Genomic DNA, 22,549 nt, shown 5'->3' with positions numbered 1-22,549 from the left:
GGCCAGATGCATTTCAGAACTCAAGAGGTTTTTGGATTGTGGGAAGGTAATTAACACATATATGATGTGAGAGTCCCTGCAGGGCTCCGGACAGCAACGATGTTTCTAAAATGCGCACATCTCTACAGTGAGCGGGATAAACATAACTGAAGATAGTCGTATCAATTCAAGACAGTTTTGCCACCAAATAAATTCAGGTCAGCTTATATTTTACAGTCAAATAAATTTTTGACTTTCCATTTCACACATCTTTGGATTTCAGAATTACAAATAAAGGATTGTGATACTGTATCATTAAGAATACATAAAAACAATGACATATTTAACAAATCAACTGATAATTAGACACAATGGGTGGACAGTTGAGCATTTTAAGGCTGAAAGAGATCCGAACAGAATCATTTAGTCTAACCTTCATGCATTCAAACGATTACACTGAGGGTCTGAGTGGATGATTCAACTTTACTGTGGTCATGGTCTACACCTTAAAGAAAATCAGACCTGGGACCAAGGTCTTTGGACTCCACTGAATACGAATATTGAGTAACTTCTTCCCTGAAAAGCCCATTATTTACATGCAATGTATCTGACCATTGCATGTAACACCCTCCCTTTGTTTATAATAAAATTCTTCCTACACCTCACTTCTGTGCCTGGTAGCAAGCTCAGAACGTTGCGTTCACTTAGCCGCCTATCTTTCCCAGCCTGTGCCCTGAGTCCCTCTCCAGCAGAAGTGAGGTTGCCGATTTCCCGAGACCCCTCGACAGCAGTGAAGCGGTCCCTGTCTCTGTGCTGTCCCTGCCTTCATTTACTCTGGCGCCACTGCCTGGCTACTGCCGTCTGATTGGGTGACTCTACGCGTCCCCAGTCCCAGTGCCTTCCACAGGGACATGTGGATAAAAACCCCAAGTCCTCGTCCCCGCAGCAAATGGCCCTTTGCAAGCTTCTCCCCTTCACTCACCTCCTCAGCATCCCCCAGCTCCTGCCTGCCTCTGGGTACTCTGACCCCTGAACTGGTTCCTACCATCCCATGATTTCCTGTATCTCTGTGTTCCCCTCCCTGCTTCCCCAACACCCCTCTTCCCTTTCCCTTCCCTGAGGAACCCTACAAATCTCTTAGGTCCACATCTAAGAGAGAATCAGCTCCACCCTTCCCCCGGCCATGCTCTCTGCACACGCCTCCATTGCCACAAGGCACTGCCTGTCTCCATAGATGTTCATCTGGCTTTCTCTCCCTCTGGGCTGTGATTTGGAGGGAAAAGGTGTGTTTTAAATGTCTGGTCTCTCTAGCCCCTTACAGGATGCCTGGCATAAAGCAGACTGTTGGGAGATGTTTGTTGAATGAATGAATGATCATTATTACCTCACATATCCCATCTATACAAACATTACGGCTATCCTCCGAGCATGGAGTCCCATCTTTGACTTTATTTGACAAAGAAAAGAAGAAATCAAATCCTTCTGCGATACAGTAGAGTTTGCATAAGTCCTGATCTTAAAAAGAAATACACACACAAACACAAATAAGAAAGATACTTAAGCTCTGATCATTTTTTTTTGCTCTAAATTTTAGATAGACTATTTTTTTTCTTTTTTCCCATAAAATAACTCCCACACAATAATACATTGCAAAGACATTTTTATAAATTGCCTCTTTAGGCTTGGTTTTTCCCCTTGAATTTTTGAAAATATTTTTTAAAGCTTCACTATTATTTTTTTTCGACTGTGTCCTTTATCGGTCCTTGCTCCGTACACAGTGGTTGGCACATAGTAGGCATTCAATAAACATTTGTTGACTTGAACTACATTACTGTTCACTTATTTTACTAGTATAGTTAATTACTCTTTCTAGAAATGCAAAAAGTCACTACTATTTTGTAGCAATACACCAAGATCTTACAAATAAAGTGTAATAAAATACTCAAAATAATCACAAAATTTCTTAACAGCTAATGCATTTACTAAAATACATAGTATTTTTAAACTGATAAAGAGAATAACTTTTGGATGAAATCTCCAGAGAACATTGTTTTTTAAATAAATATAATGGATTGTCAAAAAACACTGATCCATGGAGAATATAGGTCTCATTATAGACTACAGATTGGCAGATCAAGTGCATATACTCTCTCGGTATAAATCCATTTCAAGGATTTATGACTTATATGGCTAATACGAACTTTTGTAGAAACTTTATTTTTTCCCTTTGTTCTCTTCTTGGTAAAGAAGAGAACAGTTGATAATAAAAAATTATCTGCCTGAGGAGTTTTCACAGGCCCGAGACTCATGTACAAATATTTTCTTTATAGTGCAGGATAAGAACCCCAACTGAATAATTCTAAGAATCAAATTGAATATGTGTTTCCATGATTCACGAATTTATTTACTGCAGACTAGCAAAGCCAGAAATAGCACACAGATTTTTTGACCCCAATTTCGAAGTTCTTTCTACTATTTTCTCCTGTGCCTTTGTTTCTCACTGGCTTAATTTTTCTTAACTTTTACTTAATTTTAGGAGTAAAAACCCAACAAAAAATAGCTTTGTTTGAAACTGCTTAAATTTTCCTTCCAGAATTTGCTGAATCCATAAAACTCTCACCATGATAACATTATATATATTGGGATGGTAAAAGTTAAGTGCCCGATGAGATGGCCTAACTTACGTACTTCTCAAGTGTTTCTTGGGTAACACAGTACTCTCATTTTCAAAGAATGAGATGATTAGGGGTTCTTTGAATTTATCTTCAAATTATGCTACTTGAGCTACTGAGTTCAAGTTACTATGATCAGAAGGCCAGTACATATTTCTCTTCAACTGGAGAGTACAGTCTTATATATGGTACAAATAAACTTCCTGGTTTATAAGTTGTAGATCAAGACTTTCCAGATACGTGGTATATTATCTGATTTTCCAAAAGACGTGAATTTGCTTTCATTCTCTGACAATGATGAGTGTTCAATGGGTGACATACTCAACACCATCTCACCATCAACTACCATGATTTGTATTAAAAAAGAATTGATTCATTACCAATAAATCGTCTACTTTGAGTGCTTTATCACTTCTTTAAAGATTTCATGGTATTTTGCACATGTTCTCTATCTTGTTTGCTTTTATTCTGAGCCCACAGCTGGTCAAGTTTAGATAAGGTGCCAGTGGCCTTCGGGCAGACAGAATCAAACTAGCAACAGGGAAAGGACCTGTGACGTTGCCCTAACAGCAATATTCCGTCTATCCGGATGCACACTATTGATCACATAGTTCTTTAAAGAGTAAAAAAGTCCGAGGGTGCCACCAGAAAGTGGGATTTGAGATTTACCTTCTACATGGGTGTACGGCTTCCACTTATAGTACCATCCTCGGAACCGTTTGCTATTGTACTCGGCACACTGCAGGGCACGGAAGTCGACACTGTTATGGGGACATTTCTGACTGTTGCAGAGCTTCAGAGTTCGCGTGGATCCCGCACAAAACTTCCCTCCATTCGATGGTCTGGAATGTACAGTGTCCAGTTAGAAACCTTGCCTTTGAATAGCTACTCACCCCTCCCTTGAAATGAGGCTTATTAGGGAGATGGAGCAGATAATGTTAAAGATTTAACATAGGAAACTGGTGACCATTAAGTAAAGATACTTACTGTCACCAGTTAAAAGAAGTGCATTCCTAAGAAGGCACTGGCATTTTCTTACATATTAATGATATGGGTAGTATTTTCCTTTTCTATTGAGTGTGCAAATAATTGCAGCATTGGTAGAACAGGTTAGAATTTGGGAAGTGAGTTTGCACGTATTTGCTCGTCTCCCTGTAGTGGGCAGGGTGAGCATCGTTGTTCTCCGAATTCCATAAAGGAGAGGATGACTACAGGAGGGCAGCTGGGAGAAAGCAGAACTGAGACTGAAATTCAACTACTTTGCTGTCCAGATGGCAACTTCTTTCCCCTACCAGCCTCCTTGTGACAAGGCGAGGACACCGGATGGGGACAGAACAAGCACTTGTCTTCCACTGGTTGGAAGAGACAGCAAACACCCCTCTCACCCCTTAGAATTCACGTGGACACACCAGCACAAGAGCACCCTGTCGATGAAGGGGACCAATCAGGTCTCATGCGTTAAAGACAGGACTGAAATAAATCATTTTACTTAGTCTTAACATAAGTTAAACACATATAGGTGCAAAAGGAGAACTGAAAAACCCCTTCATTCCACTGCATTGGTGACTGCTTTTAACATCATCATCGTCTACAGAAGACACACTGAGACCACATGTTGTGAAGGGAAATATATTTGATGAAAAACCAAGACTTTGGTTTTCTCACATGAAAAAATTGTTCTTACTGATTTTTATCTATTGATTTGGGTTCTCTATACTTATGATTTATCTCCTTATTTTAGGCAGAACTTTGGTATTTCATGTAAGCATGGTTAAAATCCAGTTCTTGAATATCACTGTTGGCTCCGTTACTTTTGCTGTGGTCAGGTAGTTATAAGCACCTTAAATTATACCACAGAGACATCGTTGTACAATAAATGCTTGAGCAAAAGGGCTTTCTGACTTAGCGTTCTTTTACAGTAATATGGGGAGTACAGAATTACTTTCACTGAGCTTATGTCTACATGCTGTTTGGAAAGTTCGTAGCAGAGAGATGGGTGTTGATGAGGAGGGAGGTCCAGTGCGCTCACCTGGGGTTGGTGCAGAGCCGGTCCCTGTGAGACACCCCTCCTCCGCAGGTCCTGGAGCAAGGAGACCAGGGAGACCAGTCTGACCAGTGGCCGTGGGTGGGCTTGGGGCCTTCGTCACCATATTTCACACACTGCCCTCCGCGGCACCACTGAAAATTAAAAACAAAACAAAACAGTGATCTGACTTGTGGGTAGTACATCACTTCTGCAATGCTGAGCCGAGGGGAGTTTGGTCACATAGGCAGACATCAGCATCCCTACCCTCAGGTAGCACATAATAAAAATACATTTCATGCAGCTTCTTTTCTTCTTTCCAGACCTAGCCTTGTTCTATACATCCACATAAAGGGAAGGTACAGAGCAAAATCATTTTCAAACTTCTGTCTGAGCTGTTGGAACCTAACACGTGTAGTTAAGTTGTGTTGCAGGAACACTCAGTCCAATTGTTCACCTCTCAGGTGTAGGAGCTCTAACCTTTCCTGGAAACAACGTGCTCTTCACCTCTCACTGTCGGAACAGACTGACTGTCAGGTAGAAAAATCCAGCTGGAGGTTCCATGTGGCTCAACACCTTGTCATTTCTGGCCGGTGCTCTGTGCTTTTGCTCCAAAGCACCTGGGCTGGGAGCCTGGAGGTTATAAGTGATGCATGTCAGAGGTCACACAGCTTTCTAAGGACACGAAATAACCCACACAGGGCTCCTCCTGTCCCTACGAGGCTGGAGATGCTATCAGCTCCCCTTTCTCCAGAGAAGCGTTCATAGATGTTAATTCTGCTAAAATCTACATGGTTTCTTCACTTCCACCACATGCAAAAACTACACAAGATCTAGCGTGCATTCAGTGGTGTTGGTTTTCCCACTGATGGACCCATTCACTGGGCACAATTGACATTCTGCCGGCAAAGCGTTGTGTAGGAGTCTATAAAAATAATAGTTTCAGAAGAGCAAATCCAACCTATCAATGTCGATATGATTGCTGAACTGTTTAAGGTTCCTTGCAGTACTTGGTGTCTACTGGATGAATTCTACCTGAGGTGCACAAAGTGCTGGGTTTTAAAGTCACTTGGATAATTCCTCTGTTGTGGTCATAGTTAAGCCAATAACTTGACTTAAAGCCTAAATGGAACCTATTTAGGTTAGATTGTTTCATTTTGCTTGGGATGTTTATGAATTACTTTAATAAAATTTGGTCTAGTTTTGTTTTAAAATTACAGAAAATGTTTTTTTTTTTAATTTAGAGTTTATCCTTTTATTTTTTAATATAAGTAATTATATAGAGACTGGTATTTCCTTTTCTTTCATAAATGACCCCATATTATCCACATCTTTTTCCATCCTGCTTTTTCATTTAACAATATGTTCTGTAGTTCATTCCACAGAAGAAGATAGACACATCCCTCTTTCCTCTGTTGCAGTTACAAAACGCTCCATTAGGTATATTTCCAACCAGTCCCCTTCTGATGGACATTTGCATCATTTCCAGGCTTTTGCTTTGATAATTATTGCTGCAATTAACAGTCTTACAAATGCATTTTTTTTTGTTTTTGCCAGAGTATCCTTTTTTTAATTGAAGTATAGTTGATTTACAATGTTATGTTAGTTTCAGGTGTACAGCAAAGCGATTCAATTATACTTACATATATATCAATTTTTTTCAGATTATTTTCCCTTATAGGTTATTAAGAAATATTGAGTATAGTTTCATGTGTTATACAGTAGGTCCCTATTGGTTATCTATTTTGCATCCAGTAGTGTGTATATGTTAATCCTAAACTCCTAATTTACACCCCCCTTTCCCTTTGTTAACCATAAGTTTGTTTTCTATGTCTGTGGGTCTATTTATGTTTTGTGTATAAGTAAGTTCATCTGTATCATTTTTTTAGATTCCACATATAAGCTATATCATATGATATTCATCTTTCTCTGGTTTACTGCACTTGTATGATAATCTCTAGGTCCATTCACATTGCTGCAAATGGCATTATTTCATTCTCTTTTTATGGCTGAGTAATATTCCATTGTATACATGTGCCACATCTTTATCCATTCATCTCTTGATGGACATTTAGGTGGCTTCCATGTCCTGGCTACTGTGAATAGTGCTGCTATGAACATTGGGGTGCATGTATCTTTTCAAATTATGGTTTTCTCCGGATATAGGCCCAGGAGTATCCTTAAGTGACTATCCTTAAAAATTATTTAAGAAAACTTTTTGAGATTCTGAGGAGAAAGCACTACATCTTCTTCCAAGGATGTTGGGGGGAATGCCTAGGTGCACGTAGACACACAAACACGGACATACATACATACAATTTGAGTCTAATTTCATGCAGGTCACAGACCTGTGGAGCCAGTCAGTGGGGTGGTCGGGGGTAAGACCCTTGTGTGAAATGGACACATAAAATGTCTACTGAAGCACCAGTTGTATTTTGAAGAACAATCCCATGTTTATCACAATTTTACATTTTACCGATGGAGAGTGTGGCTTATGAAAGAGGCTTTATCTCGGACAGTGTGATGTCATGATAAGGCTCACACCCTGTTGTGATACTGTTCAAGGAATCCATTGTTACACTTAAACCCCGTACAGACAGGGCAGCAGCATAATGAGGCACAAGAACGTACACCGTTCTTGAGGTGAAAATGAGCCCCGCGTATCACTTCAACTAGGTGTGTGACCTGGGGCACTGACTCAGGTGCCCTGAGCCTGTCCGTCCTCCTGTGAACATCAGGGATGAGGGAAACCACCAGACTGGCTTGTTCCAAAGACCCAATGCAATGACACAGGCCAAGTGCCTCGGACCATTTGCAACATAATCACAAAGTGAGAGATGGTTTAATTTTCTACTAGGGATCATTAAAGAACCGGAATCTGCTTCAGCATGCATACAGGCTGTGGTCCTGACCCCTGTTCTGGATTTCTCATGGCATGAGAGCAGAGAAACCGAGTGTCTTTTTCCTGGAAGAGTTCTTTGGTGTACAGTGGGGGGCTGCCCTAAGCTCACCTTCCAGGGTGCCTGTGACAATTCAATGTATATAATGTTCTTAGTACAGTGCTTGCCACTGAAAGATACACTGACCACTCAGGTTCACCAGCATGCACACCCATGCAGAGCCTCAGCATTGGTAGCTGATGGAGGAAAATAGGTTCCCATCTAGGAGAAAGATGCACAGAAGCAGTACAGTTGTTGCCAGTTATCTACAGCCCAGCCATTGTTCTGGAATATTCCAAAGTACTGAGATACTGACTTTTGGTAACGCATGCTTCTCAACCAATAAACCTCATGGACACTTGTGGACCAGTGATACAGGATGACACAACTAACACGGAAGGGGGATTTTACATGAACTTCTGATGCTTGTCCCAGCATGGCCACTGGGCAGCCATTCAATCCTGGGCAGAACACTCACTGCTGTGTAATTTGTAGGCATCCAGTCCAGCTTAATGGGCTTTAATTCTTTTCAATATGAGGAAACACCAGGAAAAAAATATTTTAAAATACCAATGAAAACCAATTTAATTGCTTTTAAGGTAAATAGAACGTAACAAGAATATATGGGTGGCATCACAGCTGTAACTTCATCCAAGGAAAATAGTAGATTTTAAAGAAGGTAGGACACCTGGAGAACCACACCATACCTGTGTGAACCATCACCAAGGCAACAATGGAAGGGCTGCCAACCTTTCCATAAATAGGCATAATTTGGCAAACTATCAGATTTGCAAAATTTGGTCAGTTTTAGTCAGTTATGTGCAAAGAATCGTGATCACCTGCAGTTAATGTTCAGGTAAATTCCCTGGTATCCCGTGACGGTTGGTATTTCCACATTGCAGTACCTAAGCAAATCTATTTTCCCTTTCAAGAAACTAAAAGCATTTTAATTAGACATTTTTGTTATGGATTAATTTACTGCTGCCTACATCCCTAGAAGGATTTAAATATCAGTCTCACCCTGGGAAAGTCTGAAAATAAAGCATATTAACATGTGTAGGATGAATGGTCGCTGGGTGCTATTCTTAAGCAAATTTACTTCATTTCTCTTCATTTCCTCAGTCAGCTTTGCAATAATTCAACCCAAGAGCATTATGTTAGCATTGTGTCCTAATACTTTAAATCCTTTCTGTTTGTATTCACATTTAAATATGTTTATGGTATCATAGGTTTACTTCGGACTTTAAACATCCTGGATCAATGATATTCAGGCATAGATTTCTATTGTGTACTCATTAGCATCACTAAAAAGTTCAGATACATATGGATGAAAATGGTTACAGTGACAATTTGGTTCCAATATGTTTCTATCTTTATCAATAGTCTTTTATATTCTGAAAAAAAATACAATCACAGTTTAAATCAAAAGGATTAAAAGATTACTCTTGAGTGTTAAGATAATTTATTTTTAAGTGTTAATGACAGAATTGTCATTGCCCCCCAGTTAGTAATAAACTTGTTGTCTTATGAATTTCTTCTTTTCCCCACTAGAGCACCTCTGTCATTTTCACAGGAGCAACAATAGGTCAGAAGGATCTATTCCACAGTCTTCAAGCTGATGCTTTGAGGCTTTAACAGAACTGCTGAATGCTGGTTCTTTATTTGATTAAAAGGTGGTCCAGAGTTTAACATTTTCCTTCATTAAACAGATTCAGCCATCACCTGTTGCCTGACATTTATGTCTATTTATTCCAGGCAGCTCATCAATTATATCATTGGAAAAGTATGAAGGGGAGTCCTCTTCATAGAATTAATATAAATTAAACACAATCTTTTGACATGGGTATAGATATGGACATATATATCAGAAGGATGGGCTTAAAAAATACCAAGGCAAGCAGAGGAAAGATGCATGGTTGAAAGACTGACATCTGAGTATGATGTATGTGCCTAAGATTAGCTTCTTACCCTGTCACGCCCACAAGTTGTGCCTTCTGCCGCTGGCATAAATTTAGTCTCACATTTCCTCCCAATCCGGTGGCACCACAGGGCTTTACAGATATCCTAAAGGAGGAAAAAAAGGTCATTAGTATTACAAATGATCCATACGACTCTGAAAAAATATCACTGAAAAATGTAAGGGAAAAACAACTGATATAAATTGAAAGCTGACATCTACTTAGGAGTAGGTGCATATGATAGTGAGGACCTAGAAGACTCATGTTCTAGACTTGCTTCAACTTAATTCTATCCCTGAAGCTCTATTTATTTATATTTATTCATCATACATTTAACAAAATTACGCTTTCTAAATTAAAAAAGTAAAATATGCTTAATCCAGGCACTGAAGAAAACTGTGAAATATTAAAATTAAAAAACCCAGTAAAACCTAGCATTTTATAATTCATTCTCCATCCTCCCTTTCACTAACTTCTCCTTGTCCATTCCTCTATTCAGCTATCCATTCATCCACCCACCCACTCATCCACCATCCCCACATCTTCAGTGAAGTCCTAGAATATGCCAGTTATCTTACTAGGCAGGAGGTTCCATAAGAAATATGACCAGACCTACCCTCTCAAGAATGGTCTTAGCGGGATAGATTAGCTGTAAATCACCATGTGGTGCACGTGGGAAGAGATGCCCCTACAAGGGGAAGAACACAGTGCAGGGTGGGCTTGCCAGGAGAAAAGGGCTTTGCCTGGAGGACCCAGGGAAGACGTCAGAGAAGATGGACATCCGAGCCAACTATTGAGCTCAAGGACGGCACATTCAAGGGAAAAGGAATGAAGGGTTCGTGCAAAGGAAGATGACAAAGAAGAAAGACGTGTGCAGAGGAAGGAAAGCCCACATGGCTGATTTGTCAATAAAATAAAACAAGATCTGAGATTTATACACAATAAAGGCCTCTCCAAGTATAAGGAATTAGTTTTACTTCTATATCCTTTTGAGCCCAAAGGAACATCTTAGTGAAGGGCAGTCAGCAGTGGGACTCATGAAATGATGGGACCTTCAGGAATGCTGGTGGTAGCTTCAACTGCACACGATGGAAACATTTCTTAAATTATCTGCACAACTGTTCTGAACATTTGAACAAGTGCTGCACTATTTCCCAAGTCATTTAATAGCTGCATCTACTGGGGTTTTTGTGTTATAAAGAAAATGCAACACAGCAAAACTTCCACCTAATATTGCTTGAAAGATGGCATTTCACGGCACTTGTGACTTTATTTTCTGTTTCAGTGATGCTAGAGATGTGCTCACAGGAGACTTTCTGCATTGTGTGAGTGAACTCTTGAAGGATTTCTCTTTTAATACTCCATATTAATTTTACCTTCATAAAACTAATTCTCAAATCTCCTTTATAAATGTACTTGTTATATATTTAAAAGTTAAGGAATTTGTTAAAGGCACTACCTTATATTTTTTTCCACTTGTATCTCTCTCACTAATAAGACAGCTTTTCAGAGCATGGACTGTGAAGAAGCAAACTCTCAATGTTTTAATTTTGATATCAACTAATTGCTTTTATTTCAAGGTATTCATAGTAACCTCTTAAGATTACAATCACTATACCACTAAACTTCATTTTCTTGGAAGTCCTCCAGAATCTTTAAGTGCTACTGGGGCAAATGTGTCACGCTGGTGGTTAGTGCTTTCCTGGCTCTCATGACATCAGTTAGCATGCTGTGCTGGGAACCTCTCTTCTTGCCCAGAACGGTGGTTAGAGATCAGACTCATAAGAGGACCACAAGGCATCCATAAAAGCAGGGGCCTGGGCATCTGTAAGTCTCCAAAGAGACAACTGGGAAGCTCTGTTTGCTTCCCGGGATGACATCGTGACAGAAATCAGGATATAAATAAAGCTCCCTTGAAACCTGAACTTGTGGACCCTGGCTTAATATCTGGGTGGAAATATGGTGGATCAAAGCCAGAATCCAGACAGTGGTGCAGGGTAGGCATACCTGCCCGTGAGTGCTGGTTCAGAGACCTACTGATTTAGGTGGCTGGGTGTGCACACACACAAACAGATGAACACACGGATGGATGAGTGAATGATAGGTGAATGGTGGATGTGACAGAGATACCTGCTCCTGTTGTTGGGTCAGCGGGGGATGGTCCACACAGTGGTCCAGGTGAGGGTTTGGGCTTCCGAGGAGGTAAACCTGTCTGGTGTGAATTGGGCATGGCAAACCTGGGCAGGCAGAGTCCCGGTATCCTCCCTGAATGCAACCACCCATCGACTTGTCCTGGGGACTGAATGAAGCGTCATAGGTAGGTAATGTGCCCAACTCAGGGCCTGGCACCTAACAGGCACAAAACTCATGTCAGTGTCCTTTCTCACTTCAAAGGTGTGAGGAGATGTGAGCTCAATCCCAGCCCCCAGCCTGGGTTCATGGCTGTGGCCTGAGGGAGCCAGTGGTACTAAGTCTGGAGGCAGTTTCAGGGATGATGCAAGATGATAAAATAAATGGTGTTTTAAAATGCTAAATTATTTTTATATATTTGTCACCAATACCTGGAACAGTGTTTAGTACCTGGCTGGCTTTCAATAAATGCTTTCTGAGTTGAACATCTGTTAGTTTGTTTCTATGGAAACCTTGGACAGAATGAGCAGGAACATTTTTAGTGTAAAATGAAATGAATAGTGATCAGAGAATTGTGATCATAAAAGCTTCTAAAATGACTTAAGAGGGTGACATTATGATATGAAAACACTACACCTAGACTACTATTCAAAGGATTTTCATAATATTCTTACATTGTAGTCTGGGGGAACATTTTGCAGAATAAAGAAATATGGATGGAAGATACTATTGAAGGCAATAGTTTTTAAGTTTTCTAAGTAAGAAGCTCTCAAGTATAGGATGCTGGTGACAGCTCACCACTAAAGCATGTGACTGTAACTCAGTCTGTGCCCAGCTTATGCCATCTGTGTATTTCAGCCTCATTCTGGAAGCTGCTCAATTCCCAATTCCAGGCCTCCAGGCAGAAATAAATCAGAGTTACAAGAGCCTTGAAATATATAATTCATGTTACTGTGTTCCAACATGTCAAAAAGGATTTGAGACCTTGGTGCCCTATAGATGTAACTGCTGGTCATTTGATAAAAATGTGACATTCCATCCTGGAAAACAAATAAAAATTCTAGTACCTCAAACAATGTTTATTTTATTATATAAACAACCAAAAAACGATTACTTCCTCTCAGTTTTATCACACTTTGACCTAACTGCTAACTTCTGGACATAATGTACAATGGTTGTATTAAATTCTGCTTTATGGTTGTAGGTCATTACATTCTTAATAAAACTTCAGGGTCCTCTTGGAACAATGATCCTATTAAATCATGGTTCTAGGGCCAAGAAGTTGGAATGCAATATCTGCTGGATTGGAGGGTGGGTTCCCAATTTACCAACAGTACCCAGGACACTAAGGTGATCAAATTTCAAAGTAATTCTGGCAACTTGCATCTCAGACTGCAGGGTCAGGCCACCAAGCAATGTTGATGAAGCAGAATAGGAACTTGATAAAGACACAATGTTTAAAATAACTAATACTTGACTTAAGAAGAAGAAAGTTGAGGACCATGTACAGAGTTCACGCTTATTTTTATCTTTGCTGCTAAGGAATACTGTACTCTCTTTAATGAAGGCTCTCTCACTTGCTATTCCTTCCCGTAATTTAAGAGCTACGTTCACAATGACTTATTTTGATAATACTGACTTAGTTAAGTTTAACATCGCAACCTAATACCCCAAATAAAACAAACATTTTCAGATGACTGTGTTGGATTTATTGTGGCATTTCCATACTGTGAATAGAATGCCACCAGATTAGTTTTCTCAAACTGTCAGTATCAGACTTTCCAAAAATACAAACTAAAAATGCATATACAAATGATGTTATAATAGGATATATAATTTATTGTAATTATTTGTTTTTCAAGCAGTGGTGTGCTTTTATCACTAATTTTGATTATCAACAAGTCATCAGTGGACAGAGAAAGCCATGGCCATATATGTGTGTGGATTTATAAACAAGTATGTAAACACCAACACATATACACCAAATACACATCTATTTATCCAAAAGAAGAACGCATATGCATTCGCGTTATCTCTTAACATTCCAAACTAAATGGCACGTGGTACTTAAAAAAGGTTCAACCCTGTCTAAAACATCATCCATCCATCTATCACCCTTCCCAGCAAAGTCTTACTGAATGGGCCATAAGTGCCAAGTGCTGGTTGAGGCATTGGGTAGTTTCCTTGTTATTTATTATTTTATATTCTTCAGTCAGAAAAGGGAATAAGCTCACAATATTGACTTTAATGGGTATTTTTCAAAAGGTATTTTCTCTACTGTTCATGGTGAAGTAACTGGTACCACACTTACTTTTCTACATGCAAAAACTATAAAACTGGACAAAATGTATTGGTCAGTTGTTTCAGACTCTTGCAACAAGCAACACAGTACATGGTCCTCAAGAGAAGGGAATTTGTAAGGTGGGCATCACCTTTGCCTAGCTCTCTCTCTGGGAACACCTTCCTGGCCACGGTGCAAAGACATGGTTCCCATGAAGACAACAGCAGTCTCACTGAATGGAGGGTGCATAGATCAGAGTTGGGGCTGCAGAAGTGGCTAGAATTTGTGGGAATGGGACCAGAAAGGAGAAAGCTGCATTGAGTAGGGAGCACCAGAGGTCTCCATGAGGATTTCCCGCAGGTCCTTATCTGGTGAGTGAATGGTTGATGTACAGGATGAGACTCCAAGTGGCCTGGAAGAGGGCAACAGCTTTAGGTCGAAAGCTGATAAGGGCTAGAAGACAGAGATGCACAATGCTAGGAGACAGCAGTGTTCTGGCCACATAAAGTGGAGAGACTTCAGTAAGCATCCTGGGCGTCCATGTCTCATGAGTAAGAACCACAAACTAGAGTACAGGCCATGCCCTAGGGCTAAGGAAAAACCAGAATAGATGAGCCCTAAGGAAGAGTAAAACAAGCCTCAGGGGATCAAAATGATTCACCTATTATAATAACATAATATAAATACATGCAACATAAAATAACAATATGTTACAATATATAATTGTAACATATGTAATATGTTATAAATATATTTTAAAAATGGACATAATAAGTGAATAAATGGGACATTCCCTAAAAAAATATATAGACTATAAAAAAAGAACCAAATAGTAATTCTGGAACTGAAACTTAAAATAACCCAAATGCATAGCTTGCTGAATTGTCTAAACAAATGATTAGAAATGTTAGAAGAAAGATACAAATGATCACAAACATTTTATCAGAAACAGCTGAGTCCAGATGAAAATGGAATTATATCTTTAAAGTGTCTAAAGGAAAAAAAAAAGAATAAACTATTTAGAATTCTGTACTCAGAAAAAGTGTTCTTCAAAACTGAGGGTGAGTTAATGACATTTTCAGATAGAGAAAACCTGACGTATTTTGTGGCCACAGATTGTGTTACAAGAAATGTTAAAGGAAGTTTCTCATCCCCTAAGGAAATGATATAATTTGAAACTGATCTATAAGAAAGCATAAATAATAAATGGCAAACATGTGGGTAAATATAAAAGATGAACCTATTTTATTTTAAAGCAACCCATTATTTTAAAACAAAAATTTTAATATTGTGTTGTGTGGTTTACAGCATGCATAGAAATAAAATACACAATGACAATAGTACATACTGTGAAAGAGGGATACATGGACTTATTTGTCATAAGGATCCTCCTGCATTTTGCATAAAGTGATATGATGCTAATTCTATGTAGGTTGTAAATTAAAGATGCAGCTGTAATCTCTAGAGTAACCACTAAAAATACAAGAAAATATAGCTAAAAAGCAAATTGATGCAAACATAGAATTTTTAAAAGCATGTTTAATCCAAAAGAAAACAAACAAAAAGGAAGAGAACAATAGGAAACAAATAGCAAAATGGTAGACTTAAATCCACTATGTCAATAATTACATTAAATATAAATGGATTAAACATCCCAGTGGAAGGCTATAGATTGTTCAACTGGATAGAAAAGCAATGCCAAACTAAAGGATGTTATGACAGACATATTTTATATAAAAACACAGAGAAATGGAAAGTAAAAGGGTGGGGAAAGATATCATGCAAAGAGTATTCCTAAATAAGCTGATGTGGCTATATTAACATAAGATGAAGTACAATTCAAGGGAAAGTAACATTATCAACAATAAAATAAAGTTATTGTATATTAATGAGAGAGTCAGGAAGACATAAAATTCCTAAATGTGTATGCACCTAAATACCCAGCTTCAAAATATACAAAGCAAAAACTAATAGAACTAATGGGAGAAATAGAAATATACATAATCTTTGTTAGAGACTTTAACACTCATATCTATTAAATTATTAAATTGTTACAAAACAAGTACCAAATATTGCAGAGGATATAGAAGCTATAAACAATATTATCAGAAAAATTAACAAACTAGATATATCTAGAACTTTATACCTGACCACTGCAGAATTCACAATTCTTTCAAGTGGCCATAGAATGTTCACCAGGGTAGACCAAATGCTGAGCTATGAAATATGTTTCAATAAATTTCAAAAGTCTACTTATAGGGTATATTCTCTGATAAAATTGAACAAAATTAGAAACCAAAATTAATAAGCTGTCTAGAAAATCACCAATTATTTGGTAGTTAAATAGTATACTCCTAAATAATGCATGGGTTAAAGAAGAAATCACCATTTAAATTAGAAAATATTTCATAGCTAATAATATTAAAGATTCAACATCTAAAAATGTCCAGGATATATGTTAATAATGCTGCTGAGAAAAAGAAATTACTAGCTTTAATTATATTTAAATGGTTATATTAGAAAAGAAGAAATTTTTAAGTAAGTGATCCAAGTTTATCCCATAAACAGCAAGGAAAAGAAAGTCACATTAAGCCTTAGTATGTAATAAAGACAAAACAGACATTAATGAAATAGAAAAGAACCCAACAAATATTTCCATTAAAAATTAATAAAGATAAATATTGATGTTTTGAAAGGACTATTCATCTGATAAACTTCTAGTTAGATTGACCAAGAAAAAGAGATAAAGAAACACATGTTATCATTATTAGGAATGGAAGAGGAAATGTCACTATAGACCTTTCAGTCATTCAAGGGGTAAATGAGAATATTACAAACAAATTTTGGTAACCCCCCTCCCCCCCAAAAAAAAAACAGGTAAAACAAACAAAAAAAATCATTGGAAAAGGACTCTTTCTGTGTCATTTTTTGATGTTTAATTTTTTTTCCAATGAATCTGATCAGTCTAGCTAGGAATTTCTTCTGCATAACCCTACATGTGTTAGTGTAGTTAGTGATTACAAAAACCTTCCCACAGATAGGATTCACTGGTAAGTTCCAATAAAACTTTAAGGAAGAAACAATAGCAATTTTATTACAAGCTCTTCAAGAAAGCAAAGGAGTAGGGAGCACTTTCAAATCATTTTTTGAGGGCAGCATAACCCTGATATAAATTCTTGAATGGTAATTTTAAGAAAAAAATTTTCTAAATTATACTATTCAAGAACACAGATATAGGGCTTACTGGTAGACAGAGTGGCTGAGAATCTGCCTGCCAATGCAGGGGACACGGGTTCGAGCCCTGGTCTGGGAAGATCCCACATGCCGCGGAGCAACTGGGCCCATGAGCCACAACTACTGAGCCTGCGCGTCTGGAGCCTGTGCTCCACAACTAGAGAGGCCGCGACAGTGAGAGGCCCACGTACCGCGATGAAGAGTGGCCCCCGCTCGCCACAACTAGAAAAAGCCCTCGCACAGAAACGGAGACCCAACACAGCCAAAAATAAATAAATTAATAAATAAATTAATTTACTAAAAAAAAGAACACAGATATAAAAATCCTGAACAAAATATTCTCAAATCAAATCAACAAAATATAAAAATGAATAATAGATTATGACCAAGTAAAGCTATCCTAGGAATATAGGTTGGTTTAACATTCAAAAATCAATGAAAAATAATTTTAAACCCTTCAGTACAATTCACTACATTAACAGAATAAAGGAGAAAAATACATTTATATCAATAGATGCAGAAAAAAAAAGTATTATAAAAGTCAGCATAAGTTTGTGATAAAATCTCTTACCAATATAGGACCAGGAGGGAACTTTTTCAACTTGATAATAGGTAACTATGTAAAACTGAAAGCATCATATTTAATGGCAAAATGTGAAACTTTACTTGGCAATTATGAAGTTCCAGAATAAGCAATGTGAAAGTACAGTGACAGAAATCAGAACAATGGTTGCTTACTGGGGTGGGAAGGGGATTGAATGGAAGGGGGCAAAAGGGAACATTCTAGATTTATGCTGGTAACATGGGGGAATACATTTGTTAAAACCCAATTGTACACCTATAAGAAATACATTTCCCTGCAGGTAAATATTTCCTCAGTAATAAAAAGACCTGCTGCATTTAACTTCTTATTTCCTGTATTTTCCAAACGGCGCTAGTTTACCACGGAGGATACTCCATGGTCACAGCAAAATAATGTGAAAACCAGCAGTATGATGTAGAACATTCCATCTTTGAAAGAAAAATTTTATGTTCCTTTTCCTTAGCAAACAGGAGAGTGACACGCAAAAAATTCTCAGGGATTTCACATATTCTGCCAATGAAAAGGCAACATTGGGAATATATGCTGATGCTGACTGGTTTATTATTCTTGTTCCCAGCTGAGATTACCCAGCTGAGGAGATAAGAATCCAATTCTGGCGCACGGCTGTAATTGACTTTTGGGGGGAGATCTACTTTAGTTTAGAAGAAAGAAGATTATCACATTAGATTGAAATTGGGAATATTCCCAGTGCATTCTGAAATGTTGGAGGTTTCTGGAAGACTATATATTTTCGTCTATTTTCCTCTTGATTTCATTATAAACTAGAATAAAAGAAACCTCAAAAATAGTTAATTTCATTTAATTTATGGGTAGCTTTCCTAGTGGTTTAGTAGGGCAAGCTGTGAAATCTCGATTTTCCCTTGTCTAGCGGGAGCACATGTCTCTGTGTTATATGAGGAATTTATATGAGGAAACCAGTCTTCTGGTGTCCCTGGGGTCAATGGAGTTCTATGAAAGACTTCTCTAGAAACACTTAATTTGAGGAATTTAATAATCAGAAGTCCGAGATAGGCTACTGCTTTCTAGTAAATTTTGTCTATATCTGAGGAAGGTAAGGGGGGTGGGGGGACATTGTTTCTTAAATACCATTTGAAAGGAATGCAGTGTATTAATTTGCCATCTTACACCAACCAAGAGTTCTTGCTGAGCTCCCACATGATAAATCAGAAAGAAAGAACTGACCCAACAGGCCAAGTCAGTACTTGAGAGGAAACTGATCCCCACAACAGTATCCACTGTCATTTTCTTTGCCAGTAAAACATGTGTTTCCTGTTATATAGGACCAGCCCTAACATAAAGGATTTGACATTTGGTAGGTACCCAATAAACGCAGAATACATCAATGTCAGCTTCACTGAATAAAATGGTTTTATGAAGAATTCTACATTGAACATCTGCCAGCAGTCACTTGCCTTTTTAAAATCCAGCATGCAGAGCTTGGCTTTCTCTCCAAATTGCCACTTGCACTGTGTGTTTGCATCGTATAACTCTCCCGGCAGCTTCTCGGGATACTTGTATTCCTTCCCAGGCTTTGGCTGATCCGCAAGGCATGTAGCTTGGGCAGTGCTAAAACAAAGAGGAACTGCTGGTGATGCCGGAAATTACCAAAGATGTAACTTCAATCACGTAATTCAATGACTGAATTACATGTAATTACACGTAATTCAATCATGCCTTTCCTTTCTCATGCAATTTTACCACATGTCTTGTATAAAGAAGAGGGGACATTTTTCTCCTGAGGTCCAATATAACATTTATCTTAATTCTCTTAAAATACAGAGGCCACATTTTCTGAAATTGTTCATAATATGTTTCACCTTTTCCAGGGAGGCAATTTGTTCTTCATCGGATTTCTTAAACCTATCATGGGGAGAGTGAAATGGGATAATACAACCAGATGTTCGATGTGAGGAGCTTCTATAACAGACACCTTAAAAAGTACACTTCTTGCCAGGAACAATAAAAAGATGAAATGAGCACTGTAAACAGCAAAACACAATCAGCCAATTTCAAAGGCTGGAATTTTCTTTCTTTCTTCCGTCCTTCCTTCCTTTCCTGCACAATAGCTTCCAGCTTCCACATGGAGCATTGCAATGATTTCCACCAGAAATGCTCTATACGCAGGCTGATTTCTGACTAGATTCCAAAGTAAAGAAGAAAATTAATTCTCCTTAAGTTCCCCAGAAGATGGACTAAAGGCCAACTAATGATTTCTTCCTCTACAAATAGGGTATCCTCTTCCCTACCAGAGACAGGCTTTGGTATAAATTTTGCATTTGGAGGGAGGGGAAACAAGTGTTTGCAAATAGCAACTAAATCTTATTTATAAATTTCAATAAGCAAAAACTAAAAACAAACAAAAACAAAACACCTCTGTAATCACAATAAACTTAACAACAGTAGATCTGCGTAAGCATCCCCAAACTTTTCTTTGTGTGGTTGTCCACCTTGATCGGAATCTTTCTGGCCCCAGTCTCCAGGACCCGGGCCCCAGATTCTATTGCCTTGGAGCCCACTGATGCATGTGTGCCCTTAATTAATATCCACATACTTAAAACATGAGGAGGGGCACCAGTCACTGTGGACAGAACATTAAACATACATGCAAGGAGGTCACAAGCCTTTTAATAGATTAAATCAAAGGCTAGGAAAGTGTTAAGAGCAGTGACTTGCTCGCTGTGAGTGTTGAATAGATGATCTTTCTATTACTGCTACGATGATCATGATGTAAGGGTCTATAAGTAGAGAAAAATGAATAAAAGCATAACTAACACTCCATGACAGGAGTGATTTGGCAACTTTGGAATTCCATAGCACCTCTCTCTAATGATCTCAAATGATTCCTATATACTAGTTAGATGTTCCCCATTATCTCCCTAAAGTTACATCAGGGTTGGCAATACTATTCCCATTGCATAGAAAGGAAACTAGGAAAAGTCAGCTACATTGATGAACCCAAGCAAGAGATTGAAAAACAAAAACTTTTTAAAGTTCACAGATTCAGGATTTTTTATAGTTTGATCAAATGTAACCTATTATTTTTTATTCATCCTTAAAATTTAATTCAAAGAGGACTTCCACTTTTAACTATGGTGGACCAGCACGTATGAGACTAGTTGTTCTACAGGCATCAGAAGGCTATCAAAGTAAAAAGAACATGAAGGATGAACATTTCCAGAGCAAAGGAAAGTAGAGAAGTGAACCCAACACCCAGTAATATTTTTCTCCTCAAGGAATTTAATGAGTCATAAAAAGATGCTAGGGAGCCTGGTGGCCAAGTAGAAAGTGGTCCTTACGAGGCTGAGAAGCTGAGCAAGGTGTTGACAATCTGGTGGGGCTGGGAGATAAAGATTGAAACTGTGGGTCAGCCCTGGTAAACACGATTTTCACGGAAGCCATACTAGGTCTTTGCTGAAGGAGTAAAGAAATAACGTGAAAGGCCGGTTTAGGAAGACCGAATGCCAGGGGGACATCAGCTCAACCCCAAAGTGACTTACTGATAAACTGCAACTGCCCTGTCTGCTAGAAAGAAAAGATAACATCATTCGGGGCTCTATCTTGTCTTTAATTTTTTCATTAACAATATCCTTCATTTGTTCAAAATTACCAAATGTATTGGGAGATGAGACCAAAATATTGAAACCCAAGAGAATACACAAATAATAGACACAGATTCATAAGGAATCCAGATACTGGAGTAGTCAGAAATGGACTTTAAAATTATTATGGTTATTAGCTTTGAGAAAATAGAGGTTAAGATGGAGAATTTCACCAGAGAATGAATATATACAAAATATGTATGTGAGGTATTGTGAAAAGTTCTAACACTTACACAACTGGAATCCAAAAAGGAGAAGCCAGAATGAAAGGGTCAGAACCAATATTTGTAGATAAAATGTCTGAACATTTTCAAAAACTGATGAAAGACAATAAACCACAGATGTAAGCAGTTCTAAAACCCCAAGCAGGAAAAAGAAAAAGAAAAACACGTGGGTACATGAAAGAAATTCTACAGACAACCAAAATCACAGAAAAATGTCAAAAGTAACCTGAAAACAAAAGACATGTAAACTTTCAAAGGAGCCACAGAGAATCTGTACATGGCCCTGAGGATGAGGTGCCTGCCTGGTCCAGTGCACAGACTAGGGGCCTGGAAGGTCCCATGCAGGGGGAGACACAGCAACACACACGTCAACCCTGTGATGTGAAAGTCGGCTCTAGTCAGCATTGCATCTGAAGAGCCATGAGAAGATCCCACCCCTGATTCTTCTGGCTGGGCTCATGCTTGGGCGTGTTTGCACTTGTCCCTTCATCCAAAGCAGGTCACACAGCTAAGCCCAGAGTCAGTGAGGTGGGCACAGGGATACAACAGGGTGTGGGTGCATGAAGCAAAAGCATTGCAGCCAGTTTACAGTCACCTGATATCCACCAGGACAAAACATGTTTGAACTCTGCTGCATGCCCTACACAAAAGTCAGGTGGCCTGCATGTGATAAGCAAAACAACAAAGCTTGTGGAAGAATATATTCATGGCTCTGGGGTAAGCAGAGTTTTTTTCCAGTGGTGTACAGAAAGTGCTAATTCTAAAGGAAAAATATGAATAATTTGGACTCCCTTAAAAACATAAGAAAACCCTTCTGTTTATCAAAAGACACCATTAAAAGTGTAAATACTGTGTAAATACTAAGTCATAGAGTGAAAGAAGATATTTGCAATACATATCTCCGGT

The 22,549-nt window shown here is 38.5% G+C and overlaps 1 protein-coding gene across 1 annotated transcript in view; it reads right to left on the bottom strand.

Moving 5' to 3' along the window:
• The window catches only part of ADAMTS16 (ADAM metallopeptidase with thrombospondin type 1 motif 16), a 154,662-nt gene that overhangs the window by 70,593 nt on the left and 61,520 nt on the right, over positions 1–22,549 (bottom strand). The window contains exons 10-14 of the mRNA XM_060145959.1: positions 19,233–19,386; positions 9,582–9,677; positions 4,681–4,829; positions 3,321–3,493; positions 1,364–1,494 (exon numbers count right to left, since the gene is read on the bottom strand). Coding sequence (XP_060001942.1) covers positions 1,364–1,494; positions 3,321–3,493; positions 4,681–4,829; positions 9,582–9,677; positions 19,233–19,386 — 703 coding nt within the window. The remainder of the gene's footprint in view (positions 1–1,363; positions 1,495–3,320; positions 3,494–4,680; positions 4,830–9,581; positions 9,678–19,232; positions 19,387–22,549) is intronic.

This window comes from Lagenorhynchus albirostris, chromosome 3, assembly GCF_949774975.1.
Source record: "Lagenorhynchus albirostris chromosome 3, mLagAlb1.1, whole genome shotgun sequence".
Lineage (NCBI taxonomy): Eukaryota > Metazoa > Chordata > Mammalia > Artiodactyla > Delphinidae > Lagenorhynchus > Lagenorhynchus albirostris.
This window is presented reverse-complemented; position numbering and strand designations above follow the sequence as displayed.